The sequence below is a fragment of the Anarhichas minor genome, unplaced genomic scaffold (genome assembly GCF_050575085.1).
Source record: "Anarhichas minor isolate MPS153535 unplaced genomic scaffold, ASM5057508v1 ptg000129l, whole genome shotgun sequence".
Lineage (NCBI taxonomy): Eukaryota > Metazoa > Chordata > Actinopteri > Perciformes > Anarhichadidae > Anarhichas > Anarhichas minor.
Window position 1 is genome coordinate 486,924 of NW_027466575.1, and position 23,077 is coordinate 510,000.

A 23,077-nucleotide genomic window follows, 5' to 3' on the forward strand; every position below is an offset into this window, starting at 1 on the left:
AGAATTCAGATAAATAAACAAAATGTTCTATAAAAACATTAAAAACCTTTTGTTGTGAGAAGGAGACATAAACCAGAATGAACTGTCAGCTGGAAACCTTGTTTCTCCGTCTTTAACAGTCCAGCAGGTTTTAAATGGCAGTGTGATGGTCCGGTTCAGGGTGTGATGGTCTGGTTCAGGGTGTGATGGTCCGGTTCAGGGTGTGATGGTCTGGTTTGGTCTGGTTCAGGGTGTGATGGTCTGGTCCGGTTCAGGGTGTGATGGTCTGGTTTGGTCTGGTTCAGGGTGTGATGGTCTGGTTTGGTCTGGTTCAGGGTGTGATGGTCTGGTAAAGGGTGTGATGGTCTGGTTTGGTCTGGTTCAGGGTGTGATGGTCTGGTTCAGGGTGTGATGGTCTGGTTTAGTCTGGTTCAGGGTGTGATGGTCTGGTTTGGTCTGGTTCAGGGTGTGATGGTCTGGTAAAGGGTGTGATGGTCCGATTTGGTCTGGTTCAGGGTGTGATGGTCCGGTTTGGTCTGGTTCAGGGTGTGATGGTCCGGTTTGGTCTGGTTCAGGGTGTGATGGTCTGGTTTGGTCCGATTCAGGGTGTGTTGGTCTGGTTTGGTCCGGTTCAGGGTGTGATGGTCTGGTTTGGTCCGGATCAGGGTGTGATGGTCTGGTTCAGGGTGTGATGGTCTGGTTTGGTCCGGTTCAGGGTGTGTTGGTCTGGTTTGGTCCGATTCAGGGTGTGTTGGTCTGGTTTGGTCCGATCAGGGTGTGATGGTCTGGTTCAGGATGTGTTGGTCTGGTTTGGTCCGGTTCAGGGTGTGATGGTCTGGTTCAGGGTGTGATGGTCTGGTTTGGTCCGGTTCAGGGTGTGATGGTCTGGTTTGGTCCGGTTCAGGGTGTGATGGTCTGGTTTGGTCCGGTTCAGGGTGTGATGGTCTGATTTGGTCCGGTTCAGGGTGTGATGGTCTGGATTGGTCCGGTTCAGGGTGGGATGGTCTGGTTTGGTCTGGTTCAGGGTGTGATGGTCTGAATTGGTCTGGTTCAGGGTGTGATGGTCTGGTTTGGTCCGGTTCAGGGTGTGATGGTCTGAATTGGTCCGGTTCAGGGTGTGATGGTCTGGTTTGGTCTGGTTCAGGATGTGTTTCCATTGATTCTGCCTCTCAGTGCATATCAGTCCAGGAGGTGACCCAGTGTCTGGGTGACTTCCTGTTCCTGGATGAGGAGACGTGGTCTTGGATCAGGAAGCCGTCAGAGTTCCTGAGCTGCTGCTGCTCATCTTTCCCCATAATCCTTCCCTGGTGGAGCGTCGTGGTCCGCCACGCCCTCCGACGCACAAAGAAACCGCACTGCAGACAAAACACAGAAACCTTGTATGAAGTCTCTGAAGCAAATCTCCAGAACTCATGAAACTGGAGTTCACAAAGAGAAAAAGACATCAGCAGAGAAACAGATTCACAAAGATCAATCGACAAGCTGATCGATCAGATGCAGGAAGGAAGGAAGGAAGGAAAGAAGCAGAGGAGAAAGAAGTGGGTCAACAGCTGGTCCTTACAGACGGACTCAGAGCTCCTGGTCCAGCCTCTCCCTCTCAGATGGCTGGCTCTTCATGTGGGCTTTCTGGGTCTTGGCCTGGTACGTTTCTCTGCTGCCGGCTCTCACGAAGAACCCACATTGAACAGCAGGGGGCGACACAATGGCACTTTACCAAACCAGGAGGTGATGACGATGTTAGACATGAATCATTTTACAGTCACTTCTGTGGACTTTTGGTTGGCCATAGATCCTGTAACCAGGACACGACATCGACATTCAGAGGTTTGTCTCGGGATCAGTTTACCTTCCAGAGCAGCAGGCAGATCACAGCCAGCAGTAAAACTCCAGCCAGGACGGAGACCACGACGATCCACATGGGGGCTCTGGACCCCGGCTGCTGACCCGGGTCGGGATAGATGTGGACTTCAATCTGCAGAGGAAGAACACGGATTCAAGAGGGAACTCATGGATGTTAGAGGAGCGTTCAATCACCTCAAAATAAATAATCCTCTGAGTTACAGGCGTCTCTTTCTCAATGTAAGTCAATGGGAAGAAGTCGTTTTGGGCCTCATGACAGCACGTGACGGACCAGGAAGTTGTAATTCCACTGTTTGTAAATCTCTTCCAGGGGAACTGGGAACACTGAGAACCACAACAAGAAGAACTCTGGGTTCGGTACCTCTGAGCTGTGAGGCTCCATGTTGATGGTCGGTTTGTTCGTCTGCAGCTTCAGAGTCACCCGACCTCGAACCAACACACTGCGAGCATCTCTGTAGTCCTGAAACACACAAGAAGATCTGATATAGATACCGGAACAGGTAGAGGACAGAGTACCCGAGCAGGTAGAGGACAGAGTACCCTAGCAGGTAGAGAACAGAGTACCCGAACAGGTAGTGAACAGAGTACCCGAGCAGGTAGAGAACAGAGTACCCGAACAGGTAGAGAACAGAGTACCCGAACAGTTAGAGAACAGAGTACCCGAACAGGTAGTGAACAGAGTACCCGAACAGGTAGTGAACAGAGTACCCGAACAGGTAGAGAACAGAGTACCCGAACAGGTAGAGAACAGAGTACCCGAGCAGGTAGAGAACAGAGTACCCGAGCAGGTAGAGAACAGAGTACCCGAGCAAGTAGTGAACAGAGTACCTGAACAGGTAGAGAACAGAGTACCTGAGCAAGTAGTGAACAGAGTACCCGAACAGGTAGAGAACAGAGTACCTGAGCAAGTAGTGAACAGAGTACCTGAACAGGTAGAGAACAGAGTACCTGAGCAGGTAGTACACAGAGTTCGTACCTCCATCATGGTGGAGTTCCACAGTCTGGCTCTGACAGTCAGAGTTGCTGAGTTCTTCATGTTGGTCAGCGGACAGACGAAGGTCACACATTTAGCTCCGTGAACACAGTCCTGCACACAAACACACATTTGTACTTTTATACCTGAGGGACCATCATTTACTGGATGTTTAGCCCCACCCATCAAATCAATTGACCCAGAGTTTGTACCAGAATGTAGGACGTCTTCTTTTTCTGGTGGAGGACAGGTAGAGGTTTTTCTCTCGGCTCCTCCTTCTTCTCCTCCAGACTCCTCCTCTTTCTCTTCTCCTCCTTTGACAGCTGAGCAAACAGGAACACAGTCAACACAAGTCATCTTCTTTCTCATTCTGGAGTTAGTGAATCTAAAACATGGACCTGCAACAAACCAACGGATTCAAATGAATAAACAATGTTTTTTAAGGAGGACAAATATGAAGAACCGACTATAACACAGTTAAACCAGTCGTTCATGTGTGATGGTCCGGGTCTTTCCCTGTAGACCCGGATCCAGCGTCACACCTCAGTATGTAAGCAAGCTTTAGGATGTTAACCGTCATTATTAAGAGATTCTTCTCTTCAGACCTTCTAACAGAGTCTGATGTGAACCAGCGGGACCTCATGTTGCCATAGTTACCAGTAGGTTGAGGGGGTTGATGATGTCGCCCGGCGGAGCACAGCGAGCCTCTGACGAGTCGTTCACTCGGATCTCTGTAAGGTACAGCAGCCACTTCCCATTGGACACCTCTGTCGGCCAATCAAACTCCACCTGCAGGTTGCCTAGGCTACCCAGCGGCTTCCCACTGATGTGCACCTATCAGAGGAGGTCGTGGGTCATCACCTGACCTGTTCACTCTTTATAAGTCAGACGAGTTTTAGACCAACCTGGAAGGTGAAGAGCAGCAAACTGCCGACGTCCTCCGTCTCCTTCACGGCCGACTCACCAATCACATGACCGCCGAAGGAGACGGGACCCGGAGGAGTGATTCTGTCAACCAATGAGAGAGAGAGGAGTGATTCTGTCAACCAATGAGAGAGAGAGGTCATGAGCTCAGAGGTGAACGTTAAATGTTCTTGACTGAGAGGAACTTACAGAGTGAGAGACGTCTGCAGAGAATACTCCACCAACATGGAGACGGAGACAGGAAACAGATCTGACTGCTCACTGAACCTGAAGACGCACAGGAACCACGACTCATTAGAATACCTTTAGACAGGTGTGTGTGTGTGTGTGTGTGTGTGTGTGTCTGTTTGTAGGTGTGTGTGTGTGTGTGTGTCCTACGTGGACAGCTGCAGCAGAGACTGAATCTCTCTGGTGTCTAAACTGATTTCAGACGGCTGAAATATTATCAACACCTGAACCTGAAATACAGAGAGAGACGGAGAATCAGATCCGTTAGAGTCTCAGTCAGAGCACTGAGGGCCAGACGATACCAGCTGGACTGTCAAAGACTGTCAGGACGTTGTGTACCTGCCGGTTGCTTTTGAACGGGTTCCCCAGCTCACACAGAAGAACAGCGTCCTCAACAGAACACCCCATCACTGCCTGGATGTCACCCTGAAACACAAACAGGACTGGCTGTAGGAATCTCTGGTCCCACGTCCTTCAGGGTCCATCAGGGTCAATCAGTCCAGTCCTTCAGGGTCAATCAGTCCAGTCCATCAGGGTCAGTCAGTCCAGTCCTTAAGGGTCTATCAGGGTCAATCAGTCCAGTCCATCAGGGTCAGTCAGTCCAGTCCTTCAGGGTCTATCAGGGTCAATCAGTCCAGTCCTTTAGGGTAAGTCTTAAGTCAATCAGTCAAGTCCTTTAGGATAAAGTCACTACCTTTGTTCGGACTCCGGAGTAAATGAGTGATGGTGGGATGCTAATGTTCAGAACGGCATTGTGAGCATCCTCTGCTTGTCGGCCCAGAGACGGTGTGTTGCTGACATTAACCTCCAAAAATAGTCTGTTAAGGTTGGCGTTGTAGTACAACACCTGACTGCCCTCCTGCCTGTAAACACACACAAATACACAAATCACAGCATGAAAGCAGCAGCAGGAAGTCATTTGCAACATATTAGTTCAGAGCTGATATCGTGCAGGACTGCAGGAGTTACTGTTACCGTCAGAGATGCTTTAATGGTCCAAATCTCCAGTCAAGACCCAAGAACTTTAGGATGACTCAACGACTCAAACCCCAAGTAACGTCTCGCTTTCTTTAGGGGGAATCTGAGTCAAATCCAGAGTCCAGTCCCTGGTTCAAACTCCCAGGTTCAAGGGAAGAATCAAGTCCAAGTCTCAAGTGAAGTACTTAGGTCCTTTAGTCCATGTTACCTCCCAGGTCTTCAAATCTACGTGAAGTCCTTTAAGGAATTTCTAAGTTAAATCTCAAGTAACGTTTCAAGTCCCACATCCTTTAGGGGAAGATTCAAGCCAGGTAGTCATGTCATAAAGGGCAAGTCCAAGTCACGTCCCAAGTCATTAAGAAGAATATTTTAGTCATCTTTATCCAATTTCTAAGAACATAAAGTCACATTCAATGCCTAGATCCTCAAGACAAGTGAAGTCCCAGGTCCTGTCAGGCAAGTCCAAGTCGTCTTTTAGGGTCAGAGTCAAGTCCAAAGTCCTTCAAGGCATGTCTGAGTCCAGTACCGTGTCCTTTAGGACGAGTTAGAAGTCAAGTCTTCAGTCTTCATCTTTAAACTAAAACATTCAAACAGATCCTCCCAGAAGAGACGTCGAGTCTATCAGAGAGAATTACCCCGACGTCTCTGAATCTTCAACGCGCCGACTTCAAATGACATTGGATTCAAGCGGATACTTCGGTCTCCAGTGGTTGGTTGATGAAAATCGATGTCACATGTATTTGATAGTATAAGCGTCATGGGTGTATGATATGGAATGAATCAGTCCAACACGTTCTGGGTTTTCCTCATAACTTTAGTCATCACAAAACTAATGTGTTCTAGCACAAAGACAGGAAGCAGTGAGGAGTTCACTCACACAGCGAAGGGGTTCTGGTTCTCATCCGTGAACTGGGCCGTCATCTGCAGATTACTATGGCAGCGGTTATCAGAACCACAGGCCTTCTGGATGTGGATCTGATGAGATGAGGAAACAGATGTTCAAACATTTCTGATGTCTTGACTTCTGAGGTGGGTTCTTTGTTCTTATTTCTGACATTCTGTGGTGGGTTCTAATGCAGGTTCAGTTGTTTTTTGTGTTCTATGCATTCTGACCTAAATTTAGTTTGGAAATGGTTTCTTCAGAGTTCTGACCTTGGGTCTGATTTTGATCTGGATTCTGCTAAAAGCTTTTTCTGATGGGTTCTGATCTAGGCTATGAAGAATTCTCTTTGGTTCTGACCTGGGTTCTGATGAGTCGGGGTGACTGGCTCAGTACTGGGAGGCGCTTCAGGTCCTGTACGGCGTTCTTTTTCTTGGGAAGCTTCTCGTACAGAGAGACGTTCAGGGAGAACACCAGAGGTTTCACTTTGTCTCGGATCGGACTCTGCAGAACATAATCACACGGAACAGAAGAACCTCAACAACACTTTCATATGAGGAGCTTTCTTTTTAGGGATAGTTTTCAGTCTCTGCTGTTAACGGCTTCAGTTCACTTTGAAGGTGAACAATGCGAGATTCAGAGCATATCTATTGCCTCCACGTGGCTCTCAACATGGCGACAACTGAGCCGGCGGCTAGTAGCTAAAAATGCTAACAGCGTTAACCTGAGGGGGAACAGCGTTTCAGCTGTAAGCGCTGTACGAGAGCAGAGCAATGAGCTAACCGGTGGGGCACGCTCACATGCACTAAAAGGGACTCACATGCACTAACATGCTCTAAATGTCACGCGGTCGGCCGGCTCTGTGAACAAAGAGGTGAAGCTGTGACATCAAGGAGACTTCATTCTCTGATCAGACTTTTCTCCTCTTATCTTTATACAGAAGATAGTTATTGATGAGTTATTAATGATGTGAATCTAAAATAGAGAACCCTTCACAGAATGTAAACATGACTAAACACTGACGGAGAAGATCGTCTCTGTAGGTTTCAGGTTTACATGAAGTGAAAGGATTTATAGTTAATGGAATAAAAGTGAGTCTCTAACATCATGTGAACATCTATCGTCCTGTATGAACCACAACACAATAAGAAGGACGTGAAGAAGTGACAGGATGGGTACATCCCAAGTCTCTTAATTGTCGTTTCCTCGATCCTCGATTGAACCGGAAGTTGTTCTGCTCCGCCATATTGACGGCCGTCCCAAAGCTCTTATTTAGCTCTGAGGAGCGAGGATCGAGGAGGGACCTCTGAGTAGCCATGAGTGAGGAACCACGAGAACAGACTTCCAGGAAGTCTTTTAACGGCCGACACGCCCCCTCATTGTTCATCAGTCATGTGATTGGACGCTGCAGCCGATCGGACTGACTGGAGTTTAACACCAGAGTGAAGACAGATCACAGAATAAACTCTAGTTTATATTTGATTAGGTTTCTGATTCAACATCTGGTTTAAATAAATGTTCATTGTAGACTGAACAACAAAAGGACCACAAACAACAGATTTGTGTTTTCATGATCTGATGTTTCCCTCAATAACTTTATTATGGAAACAATTAAAGTCAGAGGGAGCTGGAGAGACTAAACACTTTTTACATAATTTATCATCATTTCATTCAGTCACGTGAGGCTGATCATTCCTGAGTGTTTGATGAGTTTTATCATTTAAGTTTAACCTGAAACATGGAGCCATCCATCCATCCATTTTCCTCCGCTTATCCAGGGTCGGGTCGCGGTGGCAAGAGGCCAAGCAGGCTGACCCAGACTTCCCCTCACCGGCAACATGTTCCAGCTCATTCTGGGGGATCCCGAGGCGTTCCCAGGCCAGCTGGGAGATGTAATCCCTCCAGCGTGTTCTGGGTCTTCCCCGGGGTCTCTTCCCAGTTGGACGTGCCTGGAAAACCTCCAGTGGGAGGCGTCCAGGAGGCATCCTAATTAGATGCCCGAACCACCTCAGCTGACTCCTTTCGACGCGAAGGAGTAGCGGCTCGACTCCAAGCTCCCTCCTGATGACCGAGCTCCTTACCCTATCTCTAAGGCTGAGCCCGGCCACCCTACGGAGGAAGCTCATTTCGGCCGCTTGTAGCCGCGACCTTGTCCTTTCGGTCACGACCCAGAGTTCGTGACCATAGGTGAGGGTAGGAACGTAGACCGAGTGGTAAATTGAGAGCTTTGCCTTCCGGCTCAGCTCCCTCTTCACCAAGACGGTCCGGTGCAGCGCCTGCTTTACTGCTGGAGCCGCACCGATCCGTCTGTCGATCTCCCGCTCCATCTTACCCTCACTCGTGAACAAGACCCCGAGATACTTGAACTCCTTCGCTTGAGGTGAAACAAGTGAAACATGGAGCCTAATAAAATAATTCCAGTGTTCAAGAGAAACCATAATCAACCCATTTTCACTAACAGGGTGCTAACAGGGCACTAACGGGACACTAACGGGGCGCTAACAGGGCACTAACGGGGCGCTAACATGGCGCTAACGGGACACTAACAGGGCTCTAACAGGGCACTAACAGGGTGCTAACAGGGCGCTAACAGGGTGCTAACAGGGTGCTAACAGGGCACTAACAAGGTGGTAACAGGGCACTAACAATGTGCTAACAGGGCACTAACAAGGTGCTAACATGGCGCTAACGTGACACTAACAGGGTGCTAACAGGGCACTAACGGGACACTAACGGGGCGCTAACAGGGCGCTAACGGGGCGCTAACATGGCGCTAACGGGACGCTAACAGGGCGCTAACAGGGTGCTAACAGGGTGCTAACAGGACACTAACAAGGTGCTAACAGGACACTAACAATGTGCTAACAGGGTGCTAACAGGACACTAACAAGGTGGTAACGGGGCACTAACAATGTGCTAACAGGGCACTAACAAGGTGCTAACAGGGCACTAACAAGGTGCTAACAGGGCACTAACAGGGCACTAACAAGGTGCTAACAGGGCACTAACAAGGTGCTAACAGGGCACTAACAAGGTGCTAACAGCGCACTAACAAGGTGCTAACAGCGCACTAACAAGGTGCTAACAGCGTACTAACAAGGTGCTAACATGACACTAACAAGGCGCTATCAGGGTGCTAACAGGGCGCTAACAGGGCAATAACAGGGCGCTAACAGGGCGCTAACAGGGTGCTAACAGGGCGCTAACAGGACACTAACAGGGTGCTAACAGGGCACTAACGGGACACTAACAGGGTGCTAACAGGGCACTAACAAGGTGGTAACGGGGCACTAACAATGTGCTAACAGGGCACTAACAAGGTGCTAACAGGGCACTAACAAGGTGCTAACAGGGCGCTAACGGGACACTAACAGGACACTAACAGGGCACTAACATGGCGCTAACGTGACACTAACAGGGTGCTAACAGGGTACTAACGGGACACTAACGGGGCGCTAACAGGGCACTAACGGGGCGCTAACATGGCGCTAACGGGACACTAACAGGGCGCTAACAGGGCGCTAACAGGGTGCTAACAGGGTGCTAACAGGACACTAACAAGGTGCTAACAGGACACTAACAATGTGCTAACAGGGTGCTAACAGGACACTAACAAGGTGGTAACGGGGCACTAACAATGTGCTAACAGGGCACTAACAAGGTGCTAACAGGGCACTAACAAGGTGCTAACAGGACACTAACAAGGTGCTAACAGGGCACTAACAAGGTGCTAACAGCGCACTAACAAGGTGCTAACAGCGCACTAACAAGGTGCTAACAGCGCACTAACAAGGTGCTAACATGACACTAACAAGGCGCTATTAGGGTGCTAACAGGGCACTAACAGGGTGCTAACAGGGCGCTAACGGGACACTAACAGGGTGCTAACAGGGCACTAACGGGACACTAACAGGGTGCTAACAGGGCACTAACGGGACACTAACAGGGCGCTAACAGGGCACTAACAGGGCACTAACATGGCGCTAACGGGACACTAACAGGGTGCTAACAGAGCACTAACAAGGTGCTAACAGGACACTAACAGGGTGCTAACAGGGCACTAACGGGACACTAACAGGGTGCTAACAGGACGTTAACAGGGTCCTAACAGGACGCTAACAGACGTCATCTGATGAATGTGTCTCACCAGCAGCTGGACTCTCAGAGTTTCACATCGTTTATTCGGCATCGACAGGAAACCGGAGAACACGCTCTGCCCGTTGTCACGGAAATGGAGGCGGGACTTGATGGCGGTGACGTCCGCGGTGACGACGAAGTGGACGGCTGAGACACAAAGAGACAGTTAAAGAAGGAACAGCCCTTTGATTGGCTGTGAGACACCTAAAAAGATTAGTCAACAACGTCAGATGTTGAAATGGAGATTTATTGTTTCTTCAGACAAAGAAATATAATTAATTTAATTTTCATCTTACAGGAACTTTAGCATCATTGAATCATTGATTTGTTCAGTTGATTTAGTGATTCAGTGAAGCAGTGACTCAGTGAAGCAGTGACGCAGTGAAGCAGTGACTCAGTGAAGCAGTGACTCAGTGAAGCAGTGACGCTGTGACTCAGTGAAGCAGTGAAGCAGTGACTCAGTGAAGCAGTGACTCAGTGAAGCAGTGACTCTGAAGCAGTGACGCTGTGACTCAGTGAAGCAGTGAAGCAGTGACTCAGTGAAGCAGTGACTCAGTGAAGCAGTGACTCAGTGATTCAGTGACTCAGTGAAGCGGTGACTCAGTGATTCAGTGACTCAGTGAAGCAGTGACTCAGTGATTCAGTGACTCAGTTGATACTTAAGGATTCAGATAATCAATAGAAAATATAATTAACGAAATGATTATGATGTATTAGATTATAGAAGTTTATATTCAGTATATTTATATTCAAATGAGCTCCACCTTCACCAGCTGCAACATTAAAGGTAATATTATATAATAATAGAATATACATATTATTGTGCATGAGGAGTATTTGTACTTTTGGTATTTTGATGTTGATCCTTTTCTACTTTTACTCAAGTCACATTTTGAATGCAGTACTTTTACTTGTAGTATTTGGATATGGAGTATATGTGGTAATTCTACTTTTACTGCAGTAATCTGAGTACTTCCTGGTTTATGACTTCATCATAATGTGACACATATTTACATCTCTCTATTCATTATTAAAATGAGGGTTTATATATCTATTTATCACTGCATTCATTCTGTGTTTTAGAGTTTTGTCTTATTGTGTGTGTGTGTGTGTATCTGTGTGTGGATGTTTGGTGTCGTAGCAACAGAGTGACCTCGTCTCTGATTGGTCAAATTAATGAGACAGAAGCAGGACACACAGAGCTCCATGAGGAATACTGAGTGTGTGTGTGTGTGAGTGTCTCAGATGTAACAGTATCATTCTCTGTAATGTGATTTATTATTCACAGAAACACACAGAAGACGAGGACACACAAGGACACAGCATGATGTCATCTGATGTGTGTGTGTGTGTGTGTGTGTGTGTGTCACTGTTGATTAACAGCAGGCGGTAATTGACAGCTTTTTCCTTTCAATCAATCAGGTTGGCCAATTAGCTGAGAGCACACACACACACACACAGGAAGCTGGTTAATGCTGATTAGCGGCTGCTGAACATTAACAGTCTCGTTACATCGCGTCGTCATAAACAATCTCTCAGGTTAGGGACAGATACAGGGCAACCGTGGCTCCTGGGGTAGAGAGGGTCGTCCGGTAACCGCAAGGTCGGCAGTTCGATCCTCGGCTGCTATGAGTCCTATGCCGAAGTGTCCCTGAGCAAGACACTGAACCCCTAACCGCTCCCCGGGTGCTTCTCAGCAGCCCACTGCTCCCTGTACAGGGATGGGTCAAATGCGGGATGAATAAATATAAATATCTATATATTAGTGCTGGGCAACGATTAAAATATTTAATCGCATGGATTTTTTGCGATTAATCGCATTGTTATGACAAAGTTCAATAATGAATTCAAAAGTAGTGTATTGCGCACTTTTATTTTAAAAGTACTGCTATATGAACAAAAGGGCAATAACATTTGGTTTGCAAACACTTATTAAAACAAATAAGGTTATTTTTAACAGCAGTATTCTCTTTACACAGTAGCGATCATATTTCTTATATTATATCATTCTTATATCATATGTATATTTTCCCTTTAACTCACGAGATGCAGGTAGCATGTTTTATACTTAATGTGAATATAATTCATACTTTGTTGGCATCTTATTCTGAAAACCGGATGTTCGTCTGAAGAAACCGGATGTTGTCTCACGCTAATATTTCCGCTAACTTTCAAAGTCCTTCGCTCGCTCCCGACCTGTGCCGTTTGAATGAGTTTACCGTGAATGTCAGTATATAGGTGCACTAACATGTAAGTGTCTGCTGACTTTACCGCAGCGATGTCCAGTAGTCTCCAGGCAGAGCAACAGCTGGGTGCACGTTGTAACGCTGCTTGTCTTGCTTTTGTTTATCTAAACTTCTCCCACAAGCTGCATCAACGGAGTCTGCTGAAGACTTCCTCCACGGACTTTCAAAATAAAAAAAATGCGTTAACGCGCTATAAAATAATTGTCGGTGTTAATTAATGACTGCGTTAACCGATAATAACTCGTTAACTTGCCCAGCACTACTATATATATGTATTAGTGCTGGGCAAGTTAACCCGTTATTATCGCGTTAACGCATTCATTAATTAAGTTACATGTTAGTGCACCTATATGCTGAAATTCACGGTAAGCACATTTAAACGGCACAGATTGGGAGCAAGCGAAGGACTTTGTTAGCAGAAATATTAACGTGAGACAACATCCGGTTTCTTCAGACGAACATCCGGTTTTCAGAATAAGATGCCAACAAAGTATGAATTATATTCACATTAAGTATAAAACATGCTGCATCTCGTGAGTTAAGGGGAAAATACACCTAAATTGTGGGTAAAGTGTCTTTATTCTTTGATCGCTGGGTCACCTTCATCACCTCTGAGTTACAGCATCATAGTGATGAACAGTAGAGCTGCATTCACATGCTCTGACTGTCATGAAGACACAACACACACATGTAGATGAAACGTGCTGAAACATGTTATTCCTGTTGCACAGCAGTGGAACGTTTCACACACAGTCACACACTGAGCACAGATAGTGAAGAGATAGAACTGCTGCTGTGTGAAGAGAATACTGCTGCTAACAAGAACCTGATGTGTTTAAAGTGTTTAAACCAAATGTTATTGACCTTTTGTTCATATAGTAGTACTTTAAAATAAAAGTGCGCAATACACTACTTTTGAATTCATTATTGAACTTTGTGCATAACAATGCGATTAATCGCGATTAAAAATTGTAATCGTTGCCCAGCACTAATATGTATATCTTTATATATATGGAGATTGTGTGTATATCTGGTATGGTTAATATTACTTATTATTATTATCAGCCACCCAATATGTATTTGTTGATACAGTATGTAACACAATCATTTAATTTTACATTGAATAAAACAAAACAAAAGAAATCAAAAGAAATCAGCCAATCAGCTCTTTGATCAGCCAGCCATGCTTTGAGTCAAGTGACTATTAACGGCAGCACCAAACTGCAGTCAGATTATCGATTATTATAAATTATAATTACAATAAATATATTAATATGATTCTATGCATATAGTTATCATAAATGTTAGTCAAATAAAAAAAGGACTGTTTACTTACTGATGTTGTCTCTGTCGCTCTTTTCTCCAGTGCTGAAGATGTAGGAGAAACACACCTCCACCTGGATACTACACACACCGTGAGTCAACCTGTTAGTTGTTAGCCTGTTAGCTGTTAGCAAGTTAGCTGTTAGCCTGTTAGCTGTTAGCAGCTGGTAGATTTGAATCTCACCAGAAGTCACAAGTGTTCGGGTCGACGACGTCCGGGGAAACTCTGACGGTTTTATTGAGGTGAAGGACTGGACGAGTTCTGAGGAAAATCAATCAAACAATCAACCAACCAATAAACCAATCAACCAAACAATCAATCAAACAACCAACCAACCAATCAACCAACCAATAAACCAACCAACCAATCAATCAAACAACCAACCAACAAACCAATCAACCAATAAATCAACCAACCAACCAACCAATAAATCAACCAACCAACCAACCAAACAATCAATCAATCAACCAACCAATAAACCAACCAACCAACCAAACAATCAATCAAACAACCAACCAAACAATAAACCAACCAACCAATCAACCAACCAAACAATAAACCAACCAACCAATCAATCAACCAATCAATCAATCAACCAACCAATCAACCAACCAATAAACCAACCAACCAACCAAACAATAAACCAACCAACCAACCAACCAACCAACCAATAAACCAACCAAACAATCAATCAATCAATCAATCAACCAACCAATAAACCAACCAACCAAACAATCAATCAATCAACCAACCAACCAACCAACCAACCAACCAATCAACCAATCAACCAACCAATCAACCAACCAACCAAACAATCAATCAACCAACCAACCAAAAACAAAGATGTTTTTGAGGGGCTAAAAATGCTCAAAACATAATCAAACTTGTCACACACATTTAAAATCCTGAAAGTAGTTATCTGATTTGATTTTAATGCTTCAGAGTGGCAAGTCAGCTCGATAGCGCCCCCTACAATATTTCGACGATGCAGCCCTCACAGTACGTTTCACCTAGATGTATAAAAGTTGGTACGCAGATGTATCACATGTAGACTTAAACATTTTTGCACTACATATTTTCCAGCATCACACAGTCCAAGCGGAAAAATACAATGAACTCTGGGACGTGTTGTCCGAAGGTCGAAGACATTCACGCCTGCGTCTGCCGGCATCCCGCCAGTACCCCCGAGACGCGGGAAGGTGCGAGGGCCCGTACATCGCTGCTTGTAGCTTTAATTAGAGGTAGTTATTGATAGTTAGAGGTAGTAATTGATAGTTACAGCTAGTTACTGGCCCTTTTAGTGTGAAATGTGGATCTAAGTGAAAGAAATAAAATGTAAAACTAGAAAGTGACTTGATAGTAACAGACTGTGTTGTGTGATTGGAGGGTTCGAGGTACCGGAGCAGAGCGACGGTGTCGTCCAGAGAGCCGACCAGCAGGTCTGGATATTTGTTCTCATCAACATCCAGACCTCCAGACAGAGAGTACCCAAAGGTCCTGAACACAGGAGAGACCCGGCTGCCCCGGATCACCTGCAGAGGGAGCCAGAGGGGGGTCTCAGGTGTGATCTACACATTGACTGGTATCATACTGAGGGGGATTTACTGGGAGACCTGGCTCGGTTCTGTAGCGACACCACCGCGGCTCCCGGTCCAGATCATCACACTTCCTGTTTCATGGAAAGGAGCTCCGACTGCAAAGTCTGAAAGGGCACAAACAGGTGGGCTTCTTCATTACACATCTCAAACATTCACTTCATTGTGATCTCAGTTTGTTTTCACACCCTGGAAGCCGTCTTGGTTCAGGTCTCCAGCAGCAGCGACAGCCATACCGAACGCCGACCCGGTCGGTCCTCTCAGCGTCACGCTGGGCCGGGAATCAAACCAACCCCCCGCATTCATGTAGACATAAACCGCCCCGCCCACCTCCTGCTGACGATGGAAGTAAAAAGGAGCGCCCACCAGCAGATCATTCCACCTACAGGAGGAAAAAATAGAGATAACTTTAACTTGATTACAAAGAGAGACTCGTTTTTAGACCGGATGGATCATTTGCTGACTCCAGTAAATATTATATGTTTACTATATTTTGGGTTATTTTGAAGAATAGCTCTATAAATCTCCACATTTTAAACTCTAAGTTTCAAGAAAAAACATCTCATTTAAAGTTTTTTAGACTTTTGGCTGTGGTGTATCATCATCAAACACTCTTTTCAAGTCTGTAATAATAACTTCATATTAAGTACTTCAATGGTTTATAAGAGAACTTAATATTTATGCTAAACAATAATTCCTTGAAATTTGACTTTTTGTTGACGTATTTAAAGAAACTAAAGTCACCGAATGAACCTTTTTCAAGAGTTCAGTATGAAACGTTCCACAAAAATGAGTTTGTGTTGTTTCCAGATGTTGGAACACAGAAAGAAGACGACAAACAGGAAGTGACCTCGTGTGAATCCTCCGTTACCCGTCGTTGTCGAGGTCGGCGGTTGCCACGGCATTACCGAAGTACGAGCCCATCTGTTCCCCGCGTAGAGTTTGCTGAGTCAGCAGTTTGTCGGCCCGTTTCACAGCCAACAGCACCGAGCCACGAGCGTCGTCTTTACTGTCCTTAGGAGCTCCTGGTTTTCAATACCGGAATCAGTCCGTCAATCAATACGTCAATCAGTCCGTCAATCAATACGTCAATCAGTCCGTCAATCAATACGTCAATCAGTCCGTCAATCAGTCCGTCAATCAGTCCGTCAATCAATATGTCAATCAATACGTCAATCAGTCCGTCAATCAATCAGTCCGTCAATCAGTCAATCAACACGTCAATCAGTCCGTCAATATGTCAGTCAATCCGTCAATCAACACGTCAATCAACACGTCAGTCAATACGTCAATCAACACGGCAATCAATATGTCAATCAGTCAGTCAATCAGTCCGTCAATCAATACGTCAATCAGTCCGTCAATCAATCAGTCCGTCAATCCGTCAATCAACACGTCAATCAATACATCAGTCAATACGTCAATCAACACGGCAATCAATATGTCAATCAGTCAGTCAATCAGTCCGTCAATCAATACGTCAGTCAATCCGTCAACCAATATGTCAATCAGTCCGTCAATCAATGCGTCAATCAATACGTCAATCAATACGTCAATCAATACGTCAATCAGCTGGTTGATCAGTTCTCACCTGTTACGATGGTTTCATCATCCTGAGAGAGAAGACGACGAGCCTGAGCAACAGAATATCCTGTAAACACACACACACAATCAATAATTAATAATACATCACATAAACACACATTACGATGAAGAGGAGGAACATTTAAGGGACAGTTCACCGATATAAATGTTCCTGCGCTGCATGTTGGGGAAGGAGCTCCTCTGGGTGTCAAAAACCACCTCAGGGTTCATCCAGGAGACATGGACGTTTCCTACACACACAAACACACCCACACACACAAACACACATTGATAACTGAACACAGACTCTAGACTCCGCCCACAGGTAAGAACGTCACCTTGCCAATCGTAGCTTCCAGGTGAGCCGACGATGACCTCATTCTGCGTGATGGAGGCAGAGATCCCCATGTTACACATGACCTCACCGCTGACATCACCCAGGTGACTAAACACACACAAGCACAGGTTCACTGACAGGAAACACCTCGCATAACGTGACCCTCGCGTCATGTGACCTACCTGCAGGGCTGGTCGGGGTTTGGCCAGTGGACGTCCGTGACGTCGTACTGGAGGTCGTTTCCACGGAGATAACAGCGACCAATCACGTGTCTGAGCCTGAACGCTCCGTAGAGTTTAACGAAGCGATGACCGCACGCCTGGAGAGAGAGAGAGGAGATGGGTTAGTTAGCTAGTTAACTATGTAGTCAGTCAGTTAGATGGGTAGACAGACAGTAACTAGTTAATCAGTCAGCGAGTTATGATCATTTCAGTAATTTCATTATTATTATTAATGAATCAGTTGACTAGTAAGTTAAGTAGTCAGTCAATACGTCAATCAGTACGTCAATCAATATGTCAATCAATACGTCAATCAATATGTCAATCAACATGTCAATCAATACGTCAATCAATACGTCAATCAGTCCGTCAATCAACACGTCAATCAGTCCGTCAATCAATACGTCAATCAGCTCGTTGATCAGTTCTCACCTGTTGATCAGTTAGTTTGCTGGTGAGTGAAGGTGAATGTAGGCAAATAGAAGTTAATGTAGGTGAATGTAGGTGAAACCCTTTTTATTGTCATATACACGAAATTTGACTTCTGCATTTGACCCATCCCTGTATATAGGGAGCAGTGGGCTGCCAATGATAGGCGCCCAGGGAGCCAGGGGTTCAGTGTCTTGCTCAGGGACACTACGACACGTGACACGTCCCAGTCGAGGATCGAACTGTTGACCCTGGGGTTACCAGACAACCCTCTTAAGCCAGTGAGCCACGGTCGCCCCCGAATAGAAGTTAATGGAGGTGAATGGAGGTGAATGGAGGTGAATAAAGGTCAATGGAGGTGATTGATTACAGTTTTGTATTTTGGATGAACAAACCCTCTACATTCAGATCCAGCTTCATTGAGGTTTGAAACAGTTAGAAACAGTGACACCTTGATCAGCCAATAAGAAGAGAGACTCACCAGGACCCTCCCCCCAGGTCTGCCCTGACTGGCCACTGAGACGCCCAACCACATGTCCTCGATCAAGTCTTCAGACAAATTCAGGTCTGAAAAGGACGTTACATTGTGAACGTCATTTATCTGCAGAGACATCCAAAATAAACTACTGTGATGGGCTGTTGTCGTGGTTACTTCAGATAACAGATAACAGCTGTCACTTCTCCCTGAGGGATGGACTACCCATAATGCACCAGGAGAGAGATAACATCTCAGGGCTGAAAACAGATGGACATTATTTACCTAAAAGCTCCGACCAGAGAAATGAAAACTAAACATCAGCTGTTTGTTCTGTGACGATGACCAATATTAAACAGACGTGACAAAAACGTAAATCTGACCAAAATACCTGGTTATATATACAATATATAACCACAACTAAGGAAACTGACAACTAAGGAAAATCCCAAATTCAGTATCTCAGAAAATTAGAATATTGTGAAAAGGTTCAATATTGAAGACACCTAATGCCACACTCTAATCAGCTAATTAACTCAAAAGACCTGCAAAGGCCTTTAAATGGTCTTTCAGTCTAGTTCTGTAGGCTACACAATCATGGGGAAGACTGCTGACTTGACAGTTGTCCAAAAGACGACCATTGACACCTTGCACAAGGAGGGCAAGACACAAAAGGTCATTGCAAAAGAGGCTGGCTGTTCACAGAGCTCTGTGTCCAAGCACATTAATAGAGAGGCGAAGGGAAGGAAAAGATGTGGTAGAAAAAAGTGTACAAGCAATAGGGATAACCGCACCCTGGAGAGGATTGTGAAACAAAACCGATTCAAAAATGTTGGGGAGATTCAGAAAGAGTGGACTGCAGCTGGAGTCAGTGCGTCAAGAACCACTACGCACAGACGTATGCAAGACATGGGTTTCAGCTGTCGCATTCCTTGTGTCAAGCCACTCTTGAACAACAGACAGCGTCAGAAGCATCTCGCCTGGGCTAAAGACAAAAAGGACTGGACTGCTGCTGAGTGGTCCAAAGTTATGTTCTCTGATGAAAGTAAATTTTGCATTTCCTTTGGAAATCAGGGTCCCAGAGTCTGGAAGAAGAGAGGAGAGACACACAATCCACGTTGCTTGAGGTCCAGTGTAAAGTTTCCACAGTCAGTGATGGTTTGGGGTGCCATGTCATCTGCTGGTGTTGGTCCACTGTGTTTTCTGAGGTCCAAGGTCAACGCAGCCGTATACCAGGAAGTTTTAGAGCACTTCATGCTTCCTGCTGCTGACCAACTTTATGGAGATGCAGATTTCATTTTCCAACAGGACTTGGCACCTGCACACAGTGCCAAAGCAACCAGTACCTGGTTTAAGGACCATGGTATCCCTGTTCTTAATTGGCCAGCAAACTCTCCTGACCTTAACCCCATAGAACATCTATGGGGTATTGTGAAGAGGATGATGCGAAATGCCAGACCCAACAATGCAGAAGAGCTGAAGGCCACTATCAGAGCAACCTGGGCTCTCATAACACCTGAGCAGTGCCACAGACTGATCGACTCCATGCCACGCCGCATTGCTGCAGTAATTCAGGCAAAAGGAGCCCCAACTAAGTATTGAGTGCTGTACATGCTCATACTTTTCATGTTCATACTTTTCAGTTGGCCAAGATTTCTAAAAATCCTTTCTTTGTATTGGTCTTAAGTAATATTCTAATTTTCTGAGATACTGAATTTGGGATTTTCCTTAGTTGTCAGTTATAATCATCAAAATTAAAAGAAATAAACATTTGAAATATATCAGTCTGTGTGTAATGAATGAATATAATAGACAAGTTTCACTTTTTGAATGGAATTAGTGAAATAAATCAACTTTTTGATGATATTCTAATTATATGACCAGCACCTGTATACAATATATAGACAATATATAGACTGTATTTAGACACTATATAGACTGTATTTAGACACTATATAGACTGTATTTAGACAATATATAGACTGTATTTAGACAATATATAGACTGTATTTAGACAGTATATAGACAATATATAGACTGTATATAGACAATATATAGACTGTATTTAGACAATATATAGACTGTATTTAGACAATATATAGACTGTATTTAGACAATATATAGACAGTATTTAGACAACATATAGACAATATATAGACTGTATTTAGACAATATATAGACTGTATTTAGACAATATATAGACTGTATTTAGACAATATATAGACTGTATTTAGACACTATATAGACTGTATATAGACAATATATAGACTGTATTTAGACAATATATAGACTGTATTTAGACAATATATAGACAGTATTTAGACAATATATAGACAATATATAGACTGTATTTAGACAATATATAGACTGTATTTAGACAATATATAGACTGTATTTAGACAATATATAGACTGTATTTAGACACTATATAGACTGTATATAGACAATATATAGACTGTATTTAGACAATATATAGACTGTATTTAGACAATATATAGACTGTATTTAGACAATATATAGACTGTATTTGGACACTAGATAGTTAATAGAAATGTTTTGTTGTCAAGGCTGTTGCTATGACCCGTGTGACTCTTTCTGATGGTTAGCTGTCGGAATGCTAACAGTTAGCAGTCGGTATGCTAACAGTTAGCGGTCAGTATGCTATCAGTTAGCGGCCGGTATGCTAACGGTTAGGGGTCGGTATGCTATCAGTTAGCGGTTGGTATGCTAACGGTTAGGGATCGGTATGCTATCAGTTAACGGTCGGTATGCTAACGGTTAGCGGTCGGTTCGGTGAAGACCCGGTGAGTCTCCTGTGAAAGACATCATGTGACTTCCTGGTTGAATGCAGGTGAGTCTCACCTGGGTCTATGAGCTTCATCCTGCTGCACTCCGATTGGTCGGCGGTGATCGGGCAGCTGTACACTCCTCCCGTTCGATTGGCTGGAACATTAGTCTCTGCCTTCTCCCTGGGAGCTCCGACCAATAGCCTGACAGCATGAGACAGGTGAGACAGGAAGAGACAGGTGAGACAGGAAGAGAGAAGTGGGAGAGGTGAGACAGGAAGAGAGAGGCGGGACAAGAAGAGAGGTGAGACAGGAAGTTGTAATAATGAAAATTGCTAAAAGGCGCCAGATGACGTCATAGGCTAATTTGCATAAAGCTGATTGTTCCTGTTGTAATAAATGAAGAGACTTCTCAGTGTGAAGGACACACACACACACATGAAGGACAGACAATGACAGACGGAGGACTCTGTGTTTCATCTCACAGTCATGTGACCCAATCAGCTGATTCTGTCTCAGTAACCAGTAACACAGATGGCTGACGGTATCCGTATTTTGTTGATTGGACTCATGAACTTCCTCATGATGTGGACTGTCCATCACGAATACAAGATTCAATCCAAGAGTATGAATCTAAAATGCAGAAAAGAGAGAAGCGCTATCTCAATTGAACCTCAACGATACTACCGGTAACATCGGCGTGTATATACGTATATTACGACGTCTTCGGGCACTAGAAGCCACACTGTCAAGATGTCTACGAAATGTTCTAGTTTTCTAATACTGTTCAGTTTAATGAACCATTATCTCCTCTTGGACGCTTTTGTTTGTTTTGGACTTTTGATTTTGATAAAGAGAGTTACCTGAGTTTATAAAAGAAGAATAAAACTTTTGCCTGTTTTTGTTAATTACCTTACACCACCTCACATGACATTACTATGTGTGTGTGTGTGTGCATGTGTTAGTGTGTGTTTGTGTGTGTGTGTATGTGGATTCCTCCTGTGTAGCAGCGTAAAGGAGCTCCTGATGCTCCACATTATTACACTGACGGGGTTTTGGTTGGTTCTATTATATATTATTGTCTCGAACATGAAGTCTAGTTAAAGTTGGCCACAGAACCACTTACCTGGACTCACCTGAGGATACAGCATCGAGACAGACAGGTGACAGACAGACAGGTGTACACTCACAGGTATCTGTCTCTCTTCAGGTCTTGGTGCAGAGCGACAGACAGTCCAAACAGACTCCCGTCTCCGCCCGTCTTCAGCAGCGGGAACGCCGTGTCGAGGTTAAATGCCACGCACACACCGACCCACGTGCTCAGCAACACAAACACACCTGTCGCCATGGAGACACACACCTGAGAGGACGGAAACAGCAGCAGCAGCATGTCAGTATCAGACAGGTGGAACTAAACGAAGGTTACAATACCGTAACCCTGGGTCTATGAGTTCAGGCAAAGCCCTCTACTGGACTCTCTTCTGTTCCCAAAACTACATCCAGCTAACTGGGCTGCACCAAGGGGGCGATTAAATCTCTCTGATCTGAGATTAGTAAATCAGTAAAGTTAACACATTCAGAGAGGAGAACCGTCTGTGAACACAATATCATGTGTGTGAAAGACACCTCAACCTGAAGGTTTGCCCCTTTGTGTTGATGTGGATGATCAACTCGCTGGACCAGATCCAGTAACCGCTTGATGGTTAACGTATGGCCTACGAGACGTGGACGTACGGGGCGTGGCTACAGAACGTAAACATTGGTAACTTTAACATACGAAACGTCGACATTTGGAACTTTAACATACGGAACATTAACATTTGCATAAAATGCTGCTAAACTATAAACTATATGTAAATATAGGTAATAATAATAAGTATAGTTACTCCAGTACTGAACTACTTGTACTCGAGTATTTCACTGCATGTATTTACAGATAGTTTGAATAATCAGCTGAGTTTATGAAATGTGAAACTGTAAATAAAGGAGTTCATTCTGGCTCCACCTGGAGCAGCTGCACATTGATGCATCAATATTAATGATTAATAATCGATCATTAATTCATAAAACACTGTCAGTACTTCAACACAAGTCCGGGATCAAACCACCAGCCTTGTGAGA

At 44.8% G+C, this 23,077-nt stretch overlaps 1 protein-coding gene across 2 annotated transcripts in view; it reads right to left on the bottom strand.

Annotated features, from left to right (window-relative positions):
- Positions 1 to 1,007: 1,007 nt before the first annotated feature.
- The window catches only part of LOC142941118 (integrin alpha-3-like), a 23,921-nt gene continuing 1,851 nt past the window's right edge, over positions 1,008 to 23,077 (bottom strand). The window contains exons 2-28 of one of the 2 annotated variants that reach the window (XM_076083409.1): positions 22,147 to 22,316; positions 21,033 to 21,160; positions 18,177 to 18,262; positions 17,228 to 17,364; positions 17,047 to 17,153; positions 16,867 to 16,959; positions 16,716 to 16,775; positions 15,996 to 16,149; positions 15,313 to 15,506; positions 15,143 to 15,231; positions 14,928 to 15,061; positions 13,713 to 13,790; positions 13,542 to 13,609; positions 9,970 to 10,106; positions 6,183 to 6,326; positions 5,820 to 5,917; positions 4,659 to 4,827; positions 4,304 to 4,390; positions 4,115 to 4,194; positions 3,926 to 4,003; positions 3,718 to 3,820; positions 3,470 to 3,646; positions 3,025 to 3,135; positions 2,816 to 2,926; positions 2,201 to 2,299; positions 1,826 to 1,951; positions 1,008 to 1,334 (exon numbers count right to left, since the gene is read on the bottom strand). In XM_076083409.1, the coding sequence (XP_075939524.1) occupies positions 1,149 to 1,334; positions 1,826 to 1,951; positions 2,201 to 2,299; positions 2,816 to 2,926; positions 3,025 to 3,135; positions 3,470 to 3,646; positions 3,718 to 3,820; positions 3,926 to 4,003; positions 4,115 to 4,194; positions 4,304 to 4,390; positions 4,659 to 4,827; positions 5,820 to 5,917; positions 6,183 to 6,326; positions 9,970 to 10,106; positions 13,542 to 13,609; positions 13,713 to 13,790; positions 14,928 to 15,061; positions 15,143 to 15,231; positions 15,313 to 15,506; positions 15,996 to 16,149; positions 16,716 to 16,775; positions 16,867 to 16,959; positions 17,047 to 17,153; positions 17,228 to 17,364; positions 18,177 to 18,262; positions 21,033 to 21,160; positions 22,147 to 22,316 (3,204 nt within the window). In that variant the 3' untranslated portion in view covers positions 1,008 to 1,148. Of the gene's footprint in view, positions 1,335 to 1,825; positions 1,952 to 2,200; positions 2,300 to 2,815; positions 2,927 to 3,024; positions 3,136 to 3,469; positions 3,647 to 3,717; positions 3,821 to 3,925; positions 4,004 to 4,114; positions 4,195 to 4,303; positions 4,391 to 4,658; positions 4,828 to 5,819; positions 5,918 to 6,182; positions 6,327 to 9,969; positions 10,107 to 13,541; positions 13,610 to 13,712; positions 13,791 to 14,927; positions 15,062 to 15,142; positions 15,232 to 15,312; positions 15,507 to 15,995; positions 16,150 to 16,715; positions 16,776 to 16,866; positions 16,960 to 17,046; positions 17,154 to 17,227; positions 17,365 to 18,176; positions 18,263 to 21,032; positions 21,161 to 22,146; positions 22,489 to 23,077 lie in introns of those variants that run through there. The other variant, XM_076083408.1, reaches the window with a different exon arrangement.